Source organism: Mauremys reevesii, linkage group 6 (assembly GCF_016161935.1).
Source record: "Mauremys reevesii isolate NIE-2019 linkage group 6, ASM1616193v1, whole genome shotgun sequence".
NCBI lineage: Eukaryota > Metazoa > Chordata > Testudines > Geoemydidae > Mauremys > Mauremys reevesii.
This window is the reverse complement of record NC_052628.1, coordinates 48,969,572-48,984,992: the sequence shown is the minus strand read 5'-3', so window position 1 is coordinate 48,984,992 and position 15,421 is coordinate 48,969,572. Positions and strand designations below refer to the sequence as shown.

Genomic DNA, 15,421 nt, shown 5'->3' with positions numbered 1-15,421 from the left:
GCTGAGCAGTGGGGGGGGCAGAGGCGGTTGTCGGGGGCTGAGCAGTGGGGGCAGAGGCGGTTGTCGGGGGCTCAGCAGTGGGGGCAGAGGCGGTTGTCGGGGGCTGAGCAGTGGGGGGGGGCAGAGGCTGTCTGGGGTTGGGGGCTGAGCAGTGGGGGGGCTTAAGCTGGCTGTAGTGGGGGCTGAGCAGTGGGGGCAGAGGCTGTCTGTGGTTGGGGCTGAGCAGTGGGGGGCAGAGGCGGTTGTCGGGGGGCTGAGCAGTGGGGGGGCAGAGGCGGTTGTCGGGGGGCTCAGCAGTGGGGGGCAGAGGCGGTTGTCGGGGGGCTGAGCAGTGGGGGGGCAGAGGCGGTGGTCGGGGGGCTGAGCAGTGGGGTGGGCAGAGGCTGTCTGTGGTTGGGGGCTGAGCAGTGGGGGGGGCTAAAGCTGGCTGTAGTGGGGGCTGAGCAGTGCGGGGGCTGGGGGGGACCCACTTGCCCCGCTGAACGCCAGGGCCGGGGTAACGCGCACGCAGCCGGCTGAGCCGCGGGGCAGGGCCCGTTGCTCGGCGCGGCGGCCCGTGGGTGGCAGAGCGGGGGGGAGGGGAGGGTTGATTAGGTGGCCGGGGCAGGGGGGCTGAAGCTGCCCGTGCCGCTGGCTGGGCGGTGGGGGCAGGGCCTGAAGCTGCCGGGTGCCGCTGGCTGCGGAGTCCAGTCCGCACTTTCCCTCTCTCCCCAGCGCGCTCCCTCTCCGGCAGCGGCGGAGGGGGGTTGCCGAGCGCACAGAACAGCCAGTTGTTTAAAATCCTTCTAGAACCGTTTCAAATTCCCCCTTGCGCCGAGGAAGGGAGAGCGCGAGAGGGGAGGGGGAGGAGGAGCCGAGGGGTGGGGGAAGCGGGGAGGAGGAGGGAGCAGCCTGTCCTGGTCTCCGCCTGTCAATCACTGTGTTGGGGGCGTGCCCGAATGTGCAGCGGGCCAATAGGGTGTGTGTGTGGCAGTGTCTCCATGGTGACGGGGCTGTTCCCGGGGAGGCTGTGATGGGTTGACAGGTGCGTGACAGTCGGAGCTCTCTGCAGGCATGTACGGCAAAGGCAAGAGCAACAGCAGCGTCCCGTCCGACAGCCAGGCCAGGGAGAAGTGAGTACAGCCCGCCGGACCGCACAGCCGGACGGGGCGGGGGGCGCACACACCCGCACAGACCCTGCACAAAGTAACTTTCCTGCTCGCCGGAGAGGGGGCCGCGCACACGCTCGCGGAGCGGAGGGGAGCCAGCGGGGAGCCGGAGTGGGGCAGCCAGGGCTGGGGGTGCGGAGGACCCGAGGGTTAGGAGTTGGGTGTACGAGCCCCTCGCTGGCAGGCTGGGGGAAGGAGCCGGGGGGTTGTGAGCTGCTCTCGCTTCTGGGGGGTGGCGGAGGCAGGAGTGTCCGAGTTCCCCGCGCTTGGCAGGGAGGTGGGACCGGAGGCGCCCGAACCCCTCGCCTGTCGCGGGGTGAAAGGCAGGTGAGCCCCGCGCATTGTGGGGTTGGGGTGCAGCGCGGGCTGAGCCCCTCGCGGGAGGGTCAGGGTCTAGGGCAGGGAGCGGAAGGTTGGGGGAGGTCCCCCCTCCGCTGCCCCCGTCCCCAAAGGGGATCTGTGCCGGTGGGAAGTGTTGGACTAACTTTGGTAACAAAGAGCCTGTGCTGCTGGGGGGCGCCGCTGTGATGGGAGAGGCAGAAGCTCCCTGTGCTGCCTGTAACTCTGCAGCTCTCAACTTTTTATCAGGACCTAGTATCTCCCTGTCCTTCCCCGCCAGAGCCCTGATGTGTTCTCCCAGCCACATCCCTCCCTAAGGTGGGGGCAGGAGAGCGGGTTAGTGAGTGTAGGGGAGGAAGGGCGGTGTGTGTGTGTGTATTGTTCTTTGGGAGTGAAACTGGGGTTGTTCTGGGTGGGGAAAAGGGATTTGTGGGGATGTTGTTGTGGTTCGAGGAGAAGGGGAAAAGGGGGTTGTGTAGAAGGAATACAGAGATATTCTGAGGGCTTGGTTTGGGGAAGAGGGGGACATGGTACTGATTTTTTTGTCGGGGGCTTTTGTGTAGTTGTAGGTGTGTGGTGGGATGGTGCCAACAGTGCAGCCAGTGACAATTTAGATGGTTCTCTGTCCTATGTCAATGAGGCATCCCTTTCCCCTGTATCCCCAACATACAGGTTAAAGGGACACCAAGAACTTGAATTTATAAAAACTGACTAATCTTAAAAAATGTTTCTGAGAAGCCCCCCCTTTGAATATCATAGCTTGATCTTTTTAAAAACATCCTTTAAAATAAATTGTATAGGTGTATTTCTGTTCACCTGGTTATGTTTACAAATATCTTTTCAGAGAGGGAGAAACTGACTGAATATACAGGGAAAACAATGAAACTGACTATACACAGCACAACCAAATGCACAAAATAAATAAACTGGAAAAATATGGAGCAATAAAGTGACTTGGCTAGCTTCCTTCAGTTATAGTACTGTTAGATATTACTGGTAATTATAGTAGGTACAACATGCTTAGACAGAAATGTGACTTTCAAGTTGATGGTGTCCCTTTAAGTTTGCTGTACTTGCAGCCTTGGTTTGCATTATTGAGATTGGTGAAACACAGACAGGAGGTGCTTACTGTAAAGGAGGAGGACGAGCCCATGTGTGATGGGCTTAGTACAGCAGAGGGGGAGAAGGAAGTGTATAGCATGTGGCTTCAATTCTTATGGCCAGGACCATTCAGTCTGTCTGCTGCAGCCTGTGAAAGCTCAGGATAAAGCCGTTGAGGGGGCAAGGGGACCTCCATCCAGAAAAACTATTTGTATGTCTTGTGCAGAAATCACATTGCACATTGCATTGCACACCACCCTAGAATTGCGTTTAACGTGAAACTGAATAGTCCAGGCATGACTGATGAGTTTCCTTCAGGCAGTTTGTCTTGAACCTTCACCTAAAAGTTTTCCTCATTGCAGCATTTTAGAGGAGCAGCACTTCCTAATTCCAGAGGCTGGCACACACACACTTCCTAGAGCAGTAGCAGGCCAGGCATCTTTGCTGAGAGACAAAGGAGAGGGAGATGCTTGAAGAAATTTAAAGCACTGTTATTGCGTGATGTTTGGGAACTATATGTATAACTTTGTAATAGGGAATTGTACAAAGGCGGAGGGAATTGTTGACAAGAAATGAGAATTGCTGGTATGGGGTTTGAGACAGAACTTGAACAGACTAATCAACTGTTGGTGCGTCTTGCAAAAATATTTTGCAAAAACAGTTAAAAACTCATAGATTAGGACAAACATCATTTTGTTTGCCTTGTGTAGAGAAATTGTAGAAGAATTTCAGCTGTTTTGTGCCTGGTTCTTACCACTGTGTGTCATCTACTTTGCAAATTGCTAAAATCCAACCAACTAATACTATCTTGCTGTTGAATCTATAAGGGGATCCTCAGATGAATCTGACTTTCAGAATGATGACCTTGTAGATATAGTTTAGTTTTACTTCCTGTATGGCTTGCATCATGAAGATTTTGCAGTATTGTTTTTTTTTAATCTTTGGGATGAAACTTTAAAATTTATATCTTTTTCTGTCTATTTTACTTTTCCTCCAAACTTTTGTACCAATAAGGCAATACTACTTTAATTTGCAGTATAAAAATCCTTAATCTACAAGTGAGGACTGCCAAACTACGCTATCACTAAGTAATAACTACCCTCCTACGTGAAGTTATGGGGGGCCTGCTAGATGGTGCTATTTGATTTAAATACATTCCATCTCCCATTCATTACAGCTAGCAGCTGGAAATCTGTACTGCTCATGTAAGGATTACCTTATGAATGTACAACATTTCAGGTGGATCACTTTTAAACCATTGACTGAGTGATTACTACACAGTATTTTTGTTGGCTATATTTATGGATGAAAATAATTTAGAATTCAGAAGTAAACTTGGCTACTGCTGTGCAGTGTCATTTATATATATATAATGTAAAAAAACTTTCAGAATTTTTGCACTAGATGTCTTCAAGTTCCTTATCAGTAAAGCAAGATGCATTACTAGATATTTTTCCTTCCCTAGGTCTGTAAAATTTTGGTTTTGTCTTTGTTATGGTATTTTTCCCAGAATAGATGTCTGACTCTGGTTCTACTGAGAACATTTGTCATCCGATCAAGAAGAGTATCCCTACAGAGGGAAACCTCTTTCCAACATATGAATGAAGTTGTGTTGATTTGAAAACCATAGGAATAAGAAGGATGTTTGACTCAACTGATGTAAAGTATTTATTTAATCACAGCAGACTGTGACAAATAATTATATTAAAAAAGTTAATTGCTGTTATAAAAGAGTAGTTTTGAAACAAGAAATATACGAATTTGTTATAATGTTTCCTAAGAGGAATTTGCGATGGTTGCAACATAGCCTTTTTTATACTGAACCCTTTAAAAAAATTGGCGATTGCTGCAATGGGGTGTCTGTCTCTCTCTCTCTCACACACACACACACATATGATCACACACTGTGATAGAGACCAATATCTGGGAAAGTTTGTAGAATGCAAAATTGTTTAGTTTAACCTATATACTGCCACATCTATGATTAAGTATCTAGAAGATTTGTTACTAGCTGTGCATTTAAAACATTTTTTCCATGTTAAAATTGGATTAATATTAAGTATTTCTTAAAATACAGTAGCATGAGTTTACACACTTGGGTCTTGCCTGAGAAAATGAGTCCTGGTGACAGAAATTCTGCACAAGAAGTCTATTAGTGATAGAGAATTTTTGAAGTGTGGAAAACTGTGCATTTTTTTTATTTAAATCAAGTGTCATGGACATATAGACTGATCCCAAGGTCGGGTGTTTTCCTGGAAGGTATATCTATATTATATGCTACTATCAACACCATATTTTATATTTCTTAAATTTTTCTTTAGTAAAATAAAGAAAAATGTTAGGTACGTTTTACAATTTTCAGTCTAATATATTACCTCCTATACTCTCTCTTTGTCTCTCCCACCTCACCTCAGGGGCAAGTCATTCATTTAAAGTATCTTAACAAATCTAAAATGAATAGATAAGAAATATTTTTGTCCAAATTTAACTCTACACCAAACAGGCATAGCACAGTTAAGTAAAACACTAAAAAGGAGGATGGAGTAGCTCTGAAGAACAAAGATTAAAAAGGGAAGATGGATGGAAGGAAAAAACCCCAGAGAGGCTCCCCCTCCCCTCCGTCCTAGTGAAAGAATGCCAACTTGATTCTGGGGTCAGGCCACCCCACTTGCATAATGGACAGGAAAGTTGTATTCAACAATAGCCACTCTACTACTTATGCTGTGCCCAGACCTAGTAAGGCTCATCTATATTGTGAAAAGGATATCAAATTTTTCTCAGCACCCATTTTTTGTTGTGTCCTCTGGGCAGAATGTATTTCCCTGACTCCCTCCTCTGCATCAGAGGTGGATTAATTCAGAGTTGGCGCCTGAACCTTGCCCCACTGCACTCAGTGACAAAACTCCGTAAATTGATTTCAGTGGGAGCGGGATCAGATTTTTACATTCTGTGTGATTCCTTATATACCTTTACTTACAAGCCACACTCTTTCTGAATAAAGTGGAACATTAGAGATTTATTTACATTATTATTTACAAACCTTTAATAAGGAACAAAAGTAGTATAAAAGAACTCATGGGCAAAATTAGACGTGGAAGAGAAACTATTCAGTTCACCAACACACACAAATAATTGTTCGTATCTTCAGTAATCTGGATCTTTCAGCAGTTAATCAGCAAACTTCTAAACCAGGGACTTCAGGGTGCTTTTCCCCCCGGTGGAACGTATGGGTGTGTTGGCAAAGGTTGAAAAATTTACCATATACCTGCTAATCAGAGGAGTAAACCTACTGGACAGAGCTAATACAAAAGACGGAAGACCCAAAATAAATTACTTTATGGATTGATACTATGCTCATTTAAGTCAAAGGCAAATCTCCCATTTGACTTTAATAGTTTAGGATCAAAGGTCTAATGAGGGCCCTAGGTTTTCTTCCACTCCCAAACTGTAGGGAAGGCAAGAGTGCCTGCGTTTCTATTCAGGTGCTGTCCTTGACCCTTCTCATCTCTAGTATTAGTCTGGCTGGTAGATGTCTTGCAAATTTGACCTTTGCCAGCCAGTTGCTTGAAGAGAAATAGGGATTTTTCTTTTTTTCTTCTCAGAACCTGCTTGCTGCTTTGAGGAAGGAGGCTTCCTCTGCTCTGTTCTTCTGGTTTTTGTTTTTTGGGGTCTTTTAGATGAATAGCTACTGTGTCTAGCTTGGTTCAGAATAATTTCCCAAGCAACAATAGAGTTAGATTAACACAATTCCTATAATTTTCAGTGGTGCCCACAGGGTTCTGCACAGAAATCATGAAACTGACCAGTGATTTCTGTTTCTGACTCCGCTGTTACTAACAAATCTGTGAACAGCAGCAGAAGTTCTGGAGTATTTTGTTTGCACATTCAGGAAGGCAGCATTACATCATTTCACATTATGAACATTTGCAACTATAAGGGTTGTAAACTTTGTTATTTTTAAAAAATAAATGCTTAGATTTAAAAGAAACTAATAGTTTAGTCCTATCCCTCTCACCAGGGCAAATTTCCTACTCGTCATTAGGAAGTCAGTAAGTCAGTTTCTCAAGTCCTGAGTTATAGGATTTGCTGATATCTAATTCACCTCCAATTCTTTTACTTTTCTGATTTTTGTTTTTGAGAGCTGAAGGCAAAAGCCAATTTCCTCTGCCTGAAGTTGACCACTGACTCACTAACAAGTTTTTGAGTTTGGTTTCCTCCTCCCCCGCCAAACCTCTTAGCAGAGCTTTTTATTTCAAAACTATTTGGAATAAATCCTGGCGAGCTGACATAGCGATGATTCCTGCCATCTTAAAATGTTTTTAAGGCTGTAAAGGGCAGTTTTAATTTTTAAATATGAAAACAGAATTGTCAGGTTAATCCAGATTGTTCTGAAAAATCTACTAAAATTGAGTTTACATGTTGATTTGATTAATCAGGTTGAATTGTACAGTATGTGGATGCTGCCTGTAAAAATAAATGTATTGGTTGCAGGAATACTATTATGGGACCCTATCTATAGATTTGCTGCAGTACACAAGAAATTTTGATAAAGGGGGCCACATACAGAATGCTTTGGAAATGACAAAAGTTTTTCATTTGTTTGCCATTGACCACTGTGATGCAGGATCGGTGCATCACTGAGCAGGTGCACTTAGAAAAGGTTTCAAGTATATGGGTATTTCAAACTGACCAAATTACCCTGAAGGGGCTGAATTACAATTATACACCTGATTACACTCTAGATATATAACACAAGTGGTAATAGTAGACATTAGCAGTATGAGGTTGTAGATACATAGATTCATTCCAGCATAGCACTATAATAAATGTGCAACTTTAAGCACATGAGTAGTCTTATTGATTTCAACAGGGCTAAACTTAAGTATGTGCTTAAGCATTTTGGAGGACTAGAGATCTTGTGCTGGAGGAGGGTGGCAAAAGCTAAAGTATAAAAGATCATCTTTCCCTCTTCGCGCTGTTCTCTCCCTCTTCTCCCCCAACCCACCCTAAAAATATGCTCTTTCTGTGTTATACATCATCACGAGAGATGCGAGATTGTGCATTCCAATTTTAAGTGTTGGCATACTGTCTTTAATGTTAAGCAAACCTTTGCTGAAAAAGAATAATGGCTTACTTCTGGTGCCATTGAGACCAATTGCAGATCTCCCATTCATTTTAGTTGAGAGCATGCTGGGGCTCCAGTTTAAAAATCTAAACCTTGTTGGAGGAAGCAGTCAGTAACTAATGGAAATCAGTGGATATGTATTAACATTTCTTTTAGCTTAATCCGTTTTAATCTGATGTTAAGAAGTATAGCCGCAAAAAGAAAGAAGTAGAAGACGGGCAGGTGTATGCTCATGCGCGCACACACAAAAATACATGAGGGTAGCTAACTTATATATTTGGAACAACAGCTGTAATAAAGCATATTATGTGTTCCAAGAAGGCACAAAAATAATACACCTAATTGTAAAGCTGATAAATTTGGGTTCTTTGAGTGATTGTGCACATGGATTCCACTCTTGATGCTTAGGTGTCCCATGCACATGAGATTGGATTCTTTTGGCTAACAGTGTCTGTTGGGGCCACACTTGTGTACCCTCATTCCTCCCACCTGAGAGCATAAAAGATGGAATGGGACCAGCCATTCCTCTGTTCATTCTTAACATCCAGGGCAGTGAGGTGCCTGCTTCTCTGTGCATCGTGCTGGTTTAGTGTTGTTAGTCCTGTGGCCTATTGGGAACATACAGGCACACAAATACAAATTCTAATTTTAGTCAGTTTCTGGATTTTAGGTTAGAACGTGCACCCCAAACTGGGGCTCTAGCAGTGGCAAAATCTTTGGGATTTAAAACTTGTCCCTCATGGCTTCGATGCCACTTAATGATGGGCACTCTAAGTGCCTATTTTGTTTAGGAGAAGGACCCATTCCCAGCAATGCATTGTTGTGTTGAGAGGTACTGGAGATTGCTTTGATTACAAACCTCTTTGAGATTAAGTGTGAATACACCCTTCAACTAACATAATTGTCAGAATGAGTTAATCAGCCCCCCCCCCCCCACACACACACCTAAGTCAAAAGAGGGCTGTGAACCCACCCACTAGTTTGTACTGAATGGGCAGCGGACTTTTGCCAAGTATTGTTAATGTTTTGTGTGTGAGGAAAAAGGTAGAACACTCAGAAACTGAGAGATTAGGAGACAGAGACAGCTGGAAGGAGCAGCTGAAAGCATGGTGTCTGACCCTGGAAGAAACCTGGGGAGGGTGCAGGCTGAAAATTTTTTTCTTGGTTCTATAAACAAAAGAAGCCGTTTCCTGCTGTTTGATTCTTTTGTACATTCTTTGCAAATAAACAAAACAGCATCAAAGAAATACCTGACTGTAACCAATTTCTGCTCCCAGCTGGAATATCTCCAAGGCCCCACACTTGAACTGCCCCGTTAGGTAAAAAAAAAAAAAGGTAACTATACTATATGTTGCTTCTTCTGTAAATGGACCCCAGAAGCTAGAGAAGGCAGCTTAAAATTGTTTCTCCTGGAGCTCTCTAGGTAAGCCTCCTCGGATACCAAAAGGAAGGACACAGCTGGACACCAGTCTTGTGGTCATGGATCTCCATGAGAACCCTGGTGAGCTGAGATTCCCCCTGAGCTTCTGGATTACACTGACTAAGAGGCCCCAGTTGTCTGCCTCTGTACCCGCTTTGTTGAGCTGAGGTATAAGTGACTCTCTCGAATGTCAGCGGAGTCTAGGCACAAGACTCAGAAGTCTGACTCATCTCAGACTCATCTCAGACTCAACTATCAGACAGCGCACATCCTGAGAAAAAGGTTGCTCTGGCATGCTGGTGACTGTTGAGAGTGTTGATGGTGTCAGTTAAACCTGGGAACTGCATCTCTTTTGATACTGAACCGTCAGCACCTGGAGCCTGGATACCTGACACAACCCCCACACTGTGGTTCTCAGTGCCCAGTGCATTATTACCCAGGGCATATATAGTATCAAGTGATTTATCTGTGGGCCTGATACCAGAGGCTTCCCTCCTGGATGGGAAGCTGTATAGCCGCATGGATAGACTGGGACTCAGAACACCTGAGTTCAGTTCCTACTTGACCATTGGCCTGTTGGGTGATCCTGGGCAAGTCACTTGACCTCTTGTGCCACAGTCTCCTCATCTGTGAAACTGCAGTTAATGGGGGTAATGATGCTTTCCTCCTTTGTAAAGCACTTTAAGATCCAGTGCTGAAAAGTGTTAAGAGCTAAGTATTATTCTTATGAGAGGTTGAGTATGGTGATAACTAAACCATCAGCTATCATGTCATTGGTATGGCAGGTAAAGGAGGTTATCTGCAGTCCCAATTTCACTCCCTGCCCAATTAGAGAGAGTACAACAGAACCAGGGGGCTGATGGGATGATCTTTCCTTTTAAAGAGGTGCACTCTTTTTCTTCATCCCCGCTGGGGCATTGTAGGGACTCTTCTCCTTGACTAGCACAGTGGGAGGCAGGAAGAGAATCTATGCATTCCAGTGAAGGAATCTATAAGGAGCAGCAGGAAGCTACCTAGGGCTAATAGGGAACATCTGTCCTGGTACATCCCTATGTGTTCCCCCCTTCAGTACCCATGCTTGCCTTAGCTCTACTAGATGCCTGTGGGTGGGGTTGGGGTGCAGCTGTATTCCCACAAGCCTATATCATTGGACCCCTCTAGAGAGAATCCTCTTCCTCCTCAAAGAGGCAATATAAACCAACATAGCCAGGTCAGTTAGTGCAGCCTCCGATTCTGGAGAGGCAACCTGAAGAAAGTAACAAGGACAACATCTACAAGGGGAAGAATGACTTGTCCCCACTTCAGTCTCCTCGTTCTCTCCCAGTGAGGTCCCTTGATGCCTTCTTCAGTCAATGAGTTAAAGGCATTCCAGGAACTCATCACGCATATGGCAGAGCCTCTGGAAGTGGTGCAGGAGAAGCCTCACAAACTCCTGGACATCTTGCATCTTTCTATTCCTAGCAAGCTTGCCATGCCTATAAATGAGGGATGGTTGGACATTGTGAAAGACCTGTGGCACACCAGCATTAATTCTGGCCACATCCAAGTGAGCTGAGAAGAGATACCAAGTCCCTTCCAAGAAACTTGTGTACTTATTCACAGCCAATATCATAGATCACTTGTGGTAAGAGCTCCCAAATCTACACCTAGGAAGAAAGTCCCAAAGAGCCTGTTTGAAGGCAAAGTCTATTAATCTGCCATCTTCCAGCTGCGCATGGCTAATTATCAAGTGCTTCTGTCCAATACAATTATTTCAGTTGGACAGAGTGTCTCAGTTTGTGGATAGGCTATCTCAAGATCACAGAAAGGAGTTAAAAGACCATCATGTCTGAAGGATAGCTGATAGCCCTCAGATCCATACAGGTTGCACTGGACATGTCCAACATAGCAGCATGTGGCTACATTAGTGGCCATGAGAAGATCTTTCTGGGGGATTTCCAGGTAGGCTCAAACAACAAACATTAAGGCTCTTCCCTTTGAGGGCAATTAACTTTTTAAATTCAAAGATGGATGAGGCCCCCTATTCCTTAAAGGATTCTAAGGTGGCTCTGTTCTGTAGACCTCAATGTTGCAACCCCCAGAAGAAAGCAAAAAAGACAACATTCTTTTAGGCAGCTTTGTTCTGCCCAGTGCTGCTACCAGCCTCTAAAGATTTCAGAGCCTCTGAGAAAGAAGTAGAGATTCCAGCAGCAACAAACCTCTGTCTTTATGATTATTATTTATCTGTGTAATACCATAGTGTTTAGGAGCCCTAATCAAGAAACAAGACTCCATTGTGCTAGTCACTATACAAACATGGAACAAAAAGTTTTCTGCCCTTAAGAGCTTACAATCTAAATAAACTGCAGGTTTGATGCCAGTGTCAAGAGTCTGTCAGAACCTCTGGAGTCGAGGAAATTGTAAACAAGAGGTATTTTATCCAGTTCCAGTCTCTTTCTACCTCCTTCCCCTTTTCCCCACTCCTATACAGGGACCCTTTTCAGGCGATATAGTTAAAACAAGAAGTTGACTCCTTTCTACAACTTGGAGCAGTGGAGGAGGTGCCCTTAGAATTCAGGGAAAGGGTTTTTTATTTTCATTATTTTCTCATCCCAAAGAATAAAGGGGTTTTGTGTCCCATTCTGGACTTCTAAAATCTCAACAAATTCCTCCGTTGTTTTAAACTCAGAATGGTGACTCTAGGCTTCATAAGTTCCTTATTAGATCTTCAAAACAGGGTTACAGCTCTCAACCTGCAAGATGCCCATTTTTGTACATGTTCATCTGGCCCACGGGAAATACCTCAAATTCCTGTAGGCATATTCCCTACCTGTAGAAGATCCTATCCTTTAGTCTTTCCACAGCACCAAGGTATTCACTAATTACTTGGGAGTCCTTGCAACTCATCTAAGGAGACAAGGAATTCTGGCTGATTCAAGGAAGATCACCCCAACATGTGACCAACTTGATCCAAGTAATCTTAAAATTCTTTTCCTCACTGGGCCTCAAAGTCAACAGAGAAAAATCTGTACTTCGACTCAAAGCATAGAGTTCATAGGAGCAGGATTAGATTCTATGTCAGCGAGAGCTTACCGGCCACAGGAAAGATTCCAGTTGATAGTAAACCTTGTCAACCAACTTGAGACTCACCCAAAAATATCAGTAGGAGCATGCCTTAGGCTTCTGTCACAAGAATTAGAAGTGGAAGGGACCTTCTGGGCAATTGGTGGCAGGGGACTGGATCACAAAAAACACGTTATATAATCCTGTTAATTTATTAAGTTCCATCTTAAAAGCTAGTTAGGTTGTTAGCCCCTGCTATTCCTGTTGGACACATGGCTTCACGCATCTACATGACACAGTTTGCCAGACTTCACCTACACTCTATACAAGGGTAGTTTGAAATCAGTGTATCTGGCAGGCAGACACTGCATGGACATGCTGGTCATCATCTGATAAGTCCTCTCCTTGCTTAATCTGGGATGCAAGGCATTTTAGTGCTACTCCAGGGATCCACAATCCAAGTGCTCATAGACAACACCACAGCTTTGCATTATGTCAACAGATAAGGAAAGAGCAGCAAGATCATCTCTGCTCTGCGAGGAGGCTTTTTGGTTTTGGAGTTGGTGCATTCCAAATCAAACCATCACTACCAGTGGCTCTGCTCCTTCCTGGTCTTCAGAACACTATGGCAGATCAACCCAGCAGGCAGTCCTCAGACATCCACAAATGGTCTGTCAAAAACCTGAGTCCTGAAAAACATCTGTTGCAAGTGGGGATTCCCAGAAATGGACCTGTTTGCTGTAGACCAGAACAAGAAGTTTCAGTCATTTTGTTCAAAGGGAGGTTTGAGCCCAGTCTTCCTGACAGACACTTTTCTCATCCCCTGGTCACTAGGACTAAAGTATGCCTTGCACTAATTCCCATGATACCAAGGGTTATGAGGAAACTGAAACAAGTTGCAGGACCAATGATTACAAAAGCCCTTGCATGATTTAGGCCAGGGTAGGCAACCTATGGCACGTGTGCCAAAGACGGCACACAAGCTGATTTTCAGTGGCACTCACACTGCCTGGGTCCTGGCCAGCAATCCGAAGGGATCTGCATTTTAATTTAATTTTAAATGAAGCTTTTTAAACATTTAAAAAAATCTTATTTACTTTACATACAACAATAGTTTAGTTATATATTATAGACTTATAGAAAGAGACCTTCTAAAAACATTAAAATGTATTTATGGCACGCGAAACCTTAAATTAGAGAGAATAAATGAAGACTCGGCACACCACTTCTGAAAGGTTGCCGACCCCTGATTTAGGCAGTTCTGGTATTCAGATCTGATGAAACTCACATCCTGTCCCATCACCTTATCTGCCTTACCCAACATAGTCTCACAGAACAACAGGCAGATCCTACACCTGGAGCCAGCTTTGTTGCATCTGACAGGCTAGATGCTGACTGGATAACGTCCACTGAAAGAAGCAGTACAGCTGAAGTTCAGAATGTTCTGTTTCAAAGCAGGAAGCCCTCAACCAGACTGACTTATAAAGCTAAATGGGAGAGGTTTTCTATTTGGTCATCTCAGCACCAGCTGTCACCCATCACCCTTTCAGCAATATAGACTACCTATTAGCCGGAAACAGTCTGGAGTTTCTATCAGCTCCATAAGATTCCATGTAGCAGCAGTTATCTGTACATCACTTTCCTATCCATGGCCACACTATATTTCTTCATTTCAATGCTAAGGAACCTTAAAGGGCCTATTCATGTTCCCCCCTCCCCCCCCAGTTCAGAAGTCCCTTCCCTCTTGAGACCTCAGTGTAGTATTGACAGGATTCATGCATGCCACATTTGAAATGTTAGAAACTTGTTCCCTTTACTACTTATCTGTGAAGATAGGCTTTATCGTAACTATTATATCAGCAAAAAGGTTAGGAAGACTCAGGCCCTTATGGTATCACGGTGTTTCATAAGGACAGAGTCACTTTCAGGCCTCATCCCAAATTCCTGCCTAAGGGAGTTTCAGAACTTCATGTAAATCAGTTTATTGATCTACCATTTTCTTCTCCCAGCCTCACAGTCTTTTTATATTGATAGGACAAAACCATTCAGGGACACCAAGACTGTTGCTGGACTTTCAGAGAGGGTTACGGGTCAGGCAATATTCTCTTAGATTATTTAAGTGGGTTTGCAACTGTATAGGGATTTGTTATGAGTTAGCCAGGTTAGACCTACCTAAACACATTGATGCTTATTCCACTAGTGTCCAGGCAACCTCTGCTGCCTATTTGAAAAATATCTCTGTTTCTGAAATCTGTAGGGCAGCTACTTGGAGTTCTATCTATACATTATTTCCAAAAATACTGTTCTTTGGTAGAGTCTTCCAGACTAGATGCCTGCTTTGATAGGGCTATCCTGCAGTTATTGTTTAAGACTCCTGCTATCCACCTCCAAGCAAACAGATAACTGCTTGTTAGTTGCCAAGAGTGGAATCCATGTGGATGATCACTTGAAGAAGAAAAAACAATTACTTATCTTACAATAACTATGGTTCTTTGATATGTTTTGTCCACATGTGTTCCATGACCTGCCCTCCATTTCCATTTCTACTGAGCCCTACTCTTTTGGGATTCTATACTGGCAAAAGAACTAAGAGATGGTCTGGCACGCTTCACTCTTTATGCTTTTGAGTGTATATGTGAGGGTGATGGGGAGGGGCCCAGAGATATTTAGGACACAGGTGCAGCCCTGTTGGACCCTGTTGGTCTAAAGAATCTGATCTCATGTGCATGGGGCACTTGCATACCAAGTGTCATGAATGGGACGAAGGTGATTAGACCTAGTGGTCAGAACAGGAGTAGGGAGTCAGGTACTGAGATAGGCCAGAGGGCAGACAGAGGTTCAGGTGTCAGGAGGCTGGCAGAGTCAGGCTATCAGGAGGTAAGAGTCTGAGACAGGACAGAGGGCAAACTGAGAGTCAGGAGGTGGGTGGGGTCAGGTTACCAGGAGATTGGGATCAGGCACCAGGTTACAGAGAGCAATTGAAGATCAAAGTCGAGGACAAATCAGGGTCAGAAGCCTGAGTCTCGGGTCTATCGCAGTCAGGAACTGGAGCAGAGACAGGCATGCAGTCTGTTTTGTAGCTCAGACAACTCCCCTTCGTGGCTGCCTGGTTTAAGTTCTGGTAGTGGGCTGTGAGGGGCCACCACTCAGGTCCTGCTGGGTGGTACTTTCTGTCAAGCCCAGCCTCACAGGGCCCTCCTCTGGGAGCCCAGCATATGCCTGTAGTGGCAATGCAGTCCAGAACAC

At 44.8% G+C, this 15,421-nt stretch overlaps 1 protein-coding gene across 3 annotated transcripts in view; it reads left to right on the top strand.

Moving 5' to 3' along the window:
- The first annotated feature begins 1,001 nt into the window (after window positions 1-1,001).
- The window catches only part of SSBP2 (single stranded DNA binding protein 2), a 256,126-nt gene continuing 241,706 nt past the window's right edge, over window positions 1,002-15,421 (top strand). For 2 of the 3 annotated variants that reach the window (XM_039545651.1, XM_039545652.1), the window contains exon 1: window positions 1,002-1,112. In XM_039545651.1, coding sequence (XP_039401585.1) covers window positions 1,054-1,112 — 59 coding nt within the window. In that variant the 5' untranslated portion in view covers window positions 1,002-1,053. The remainder of the gene's footprint in view (window positions 1,113-15,421) is intronic. The other variant, XM_039545650.1, reaches the window with a different exon arrangement.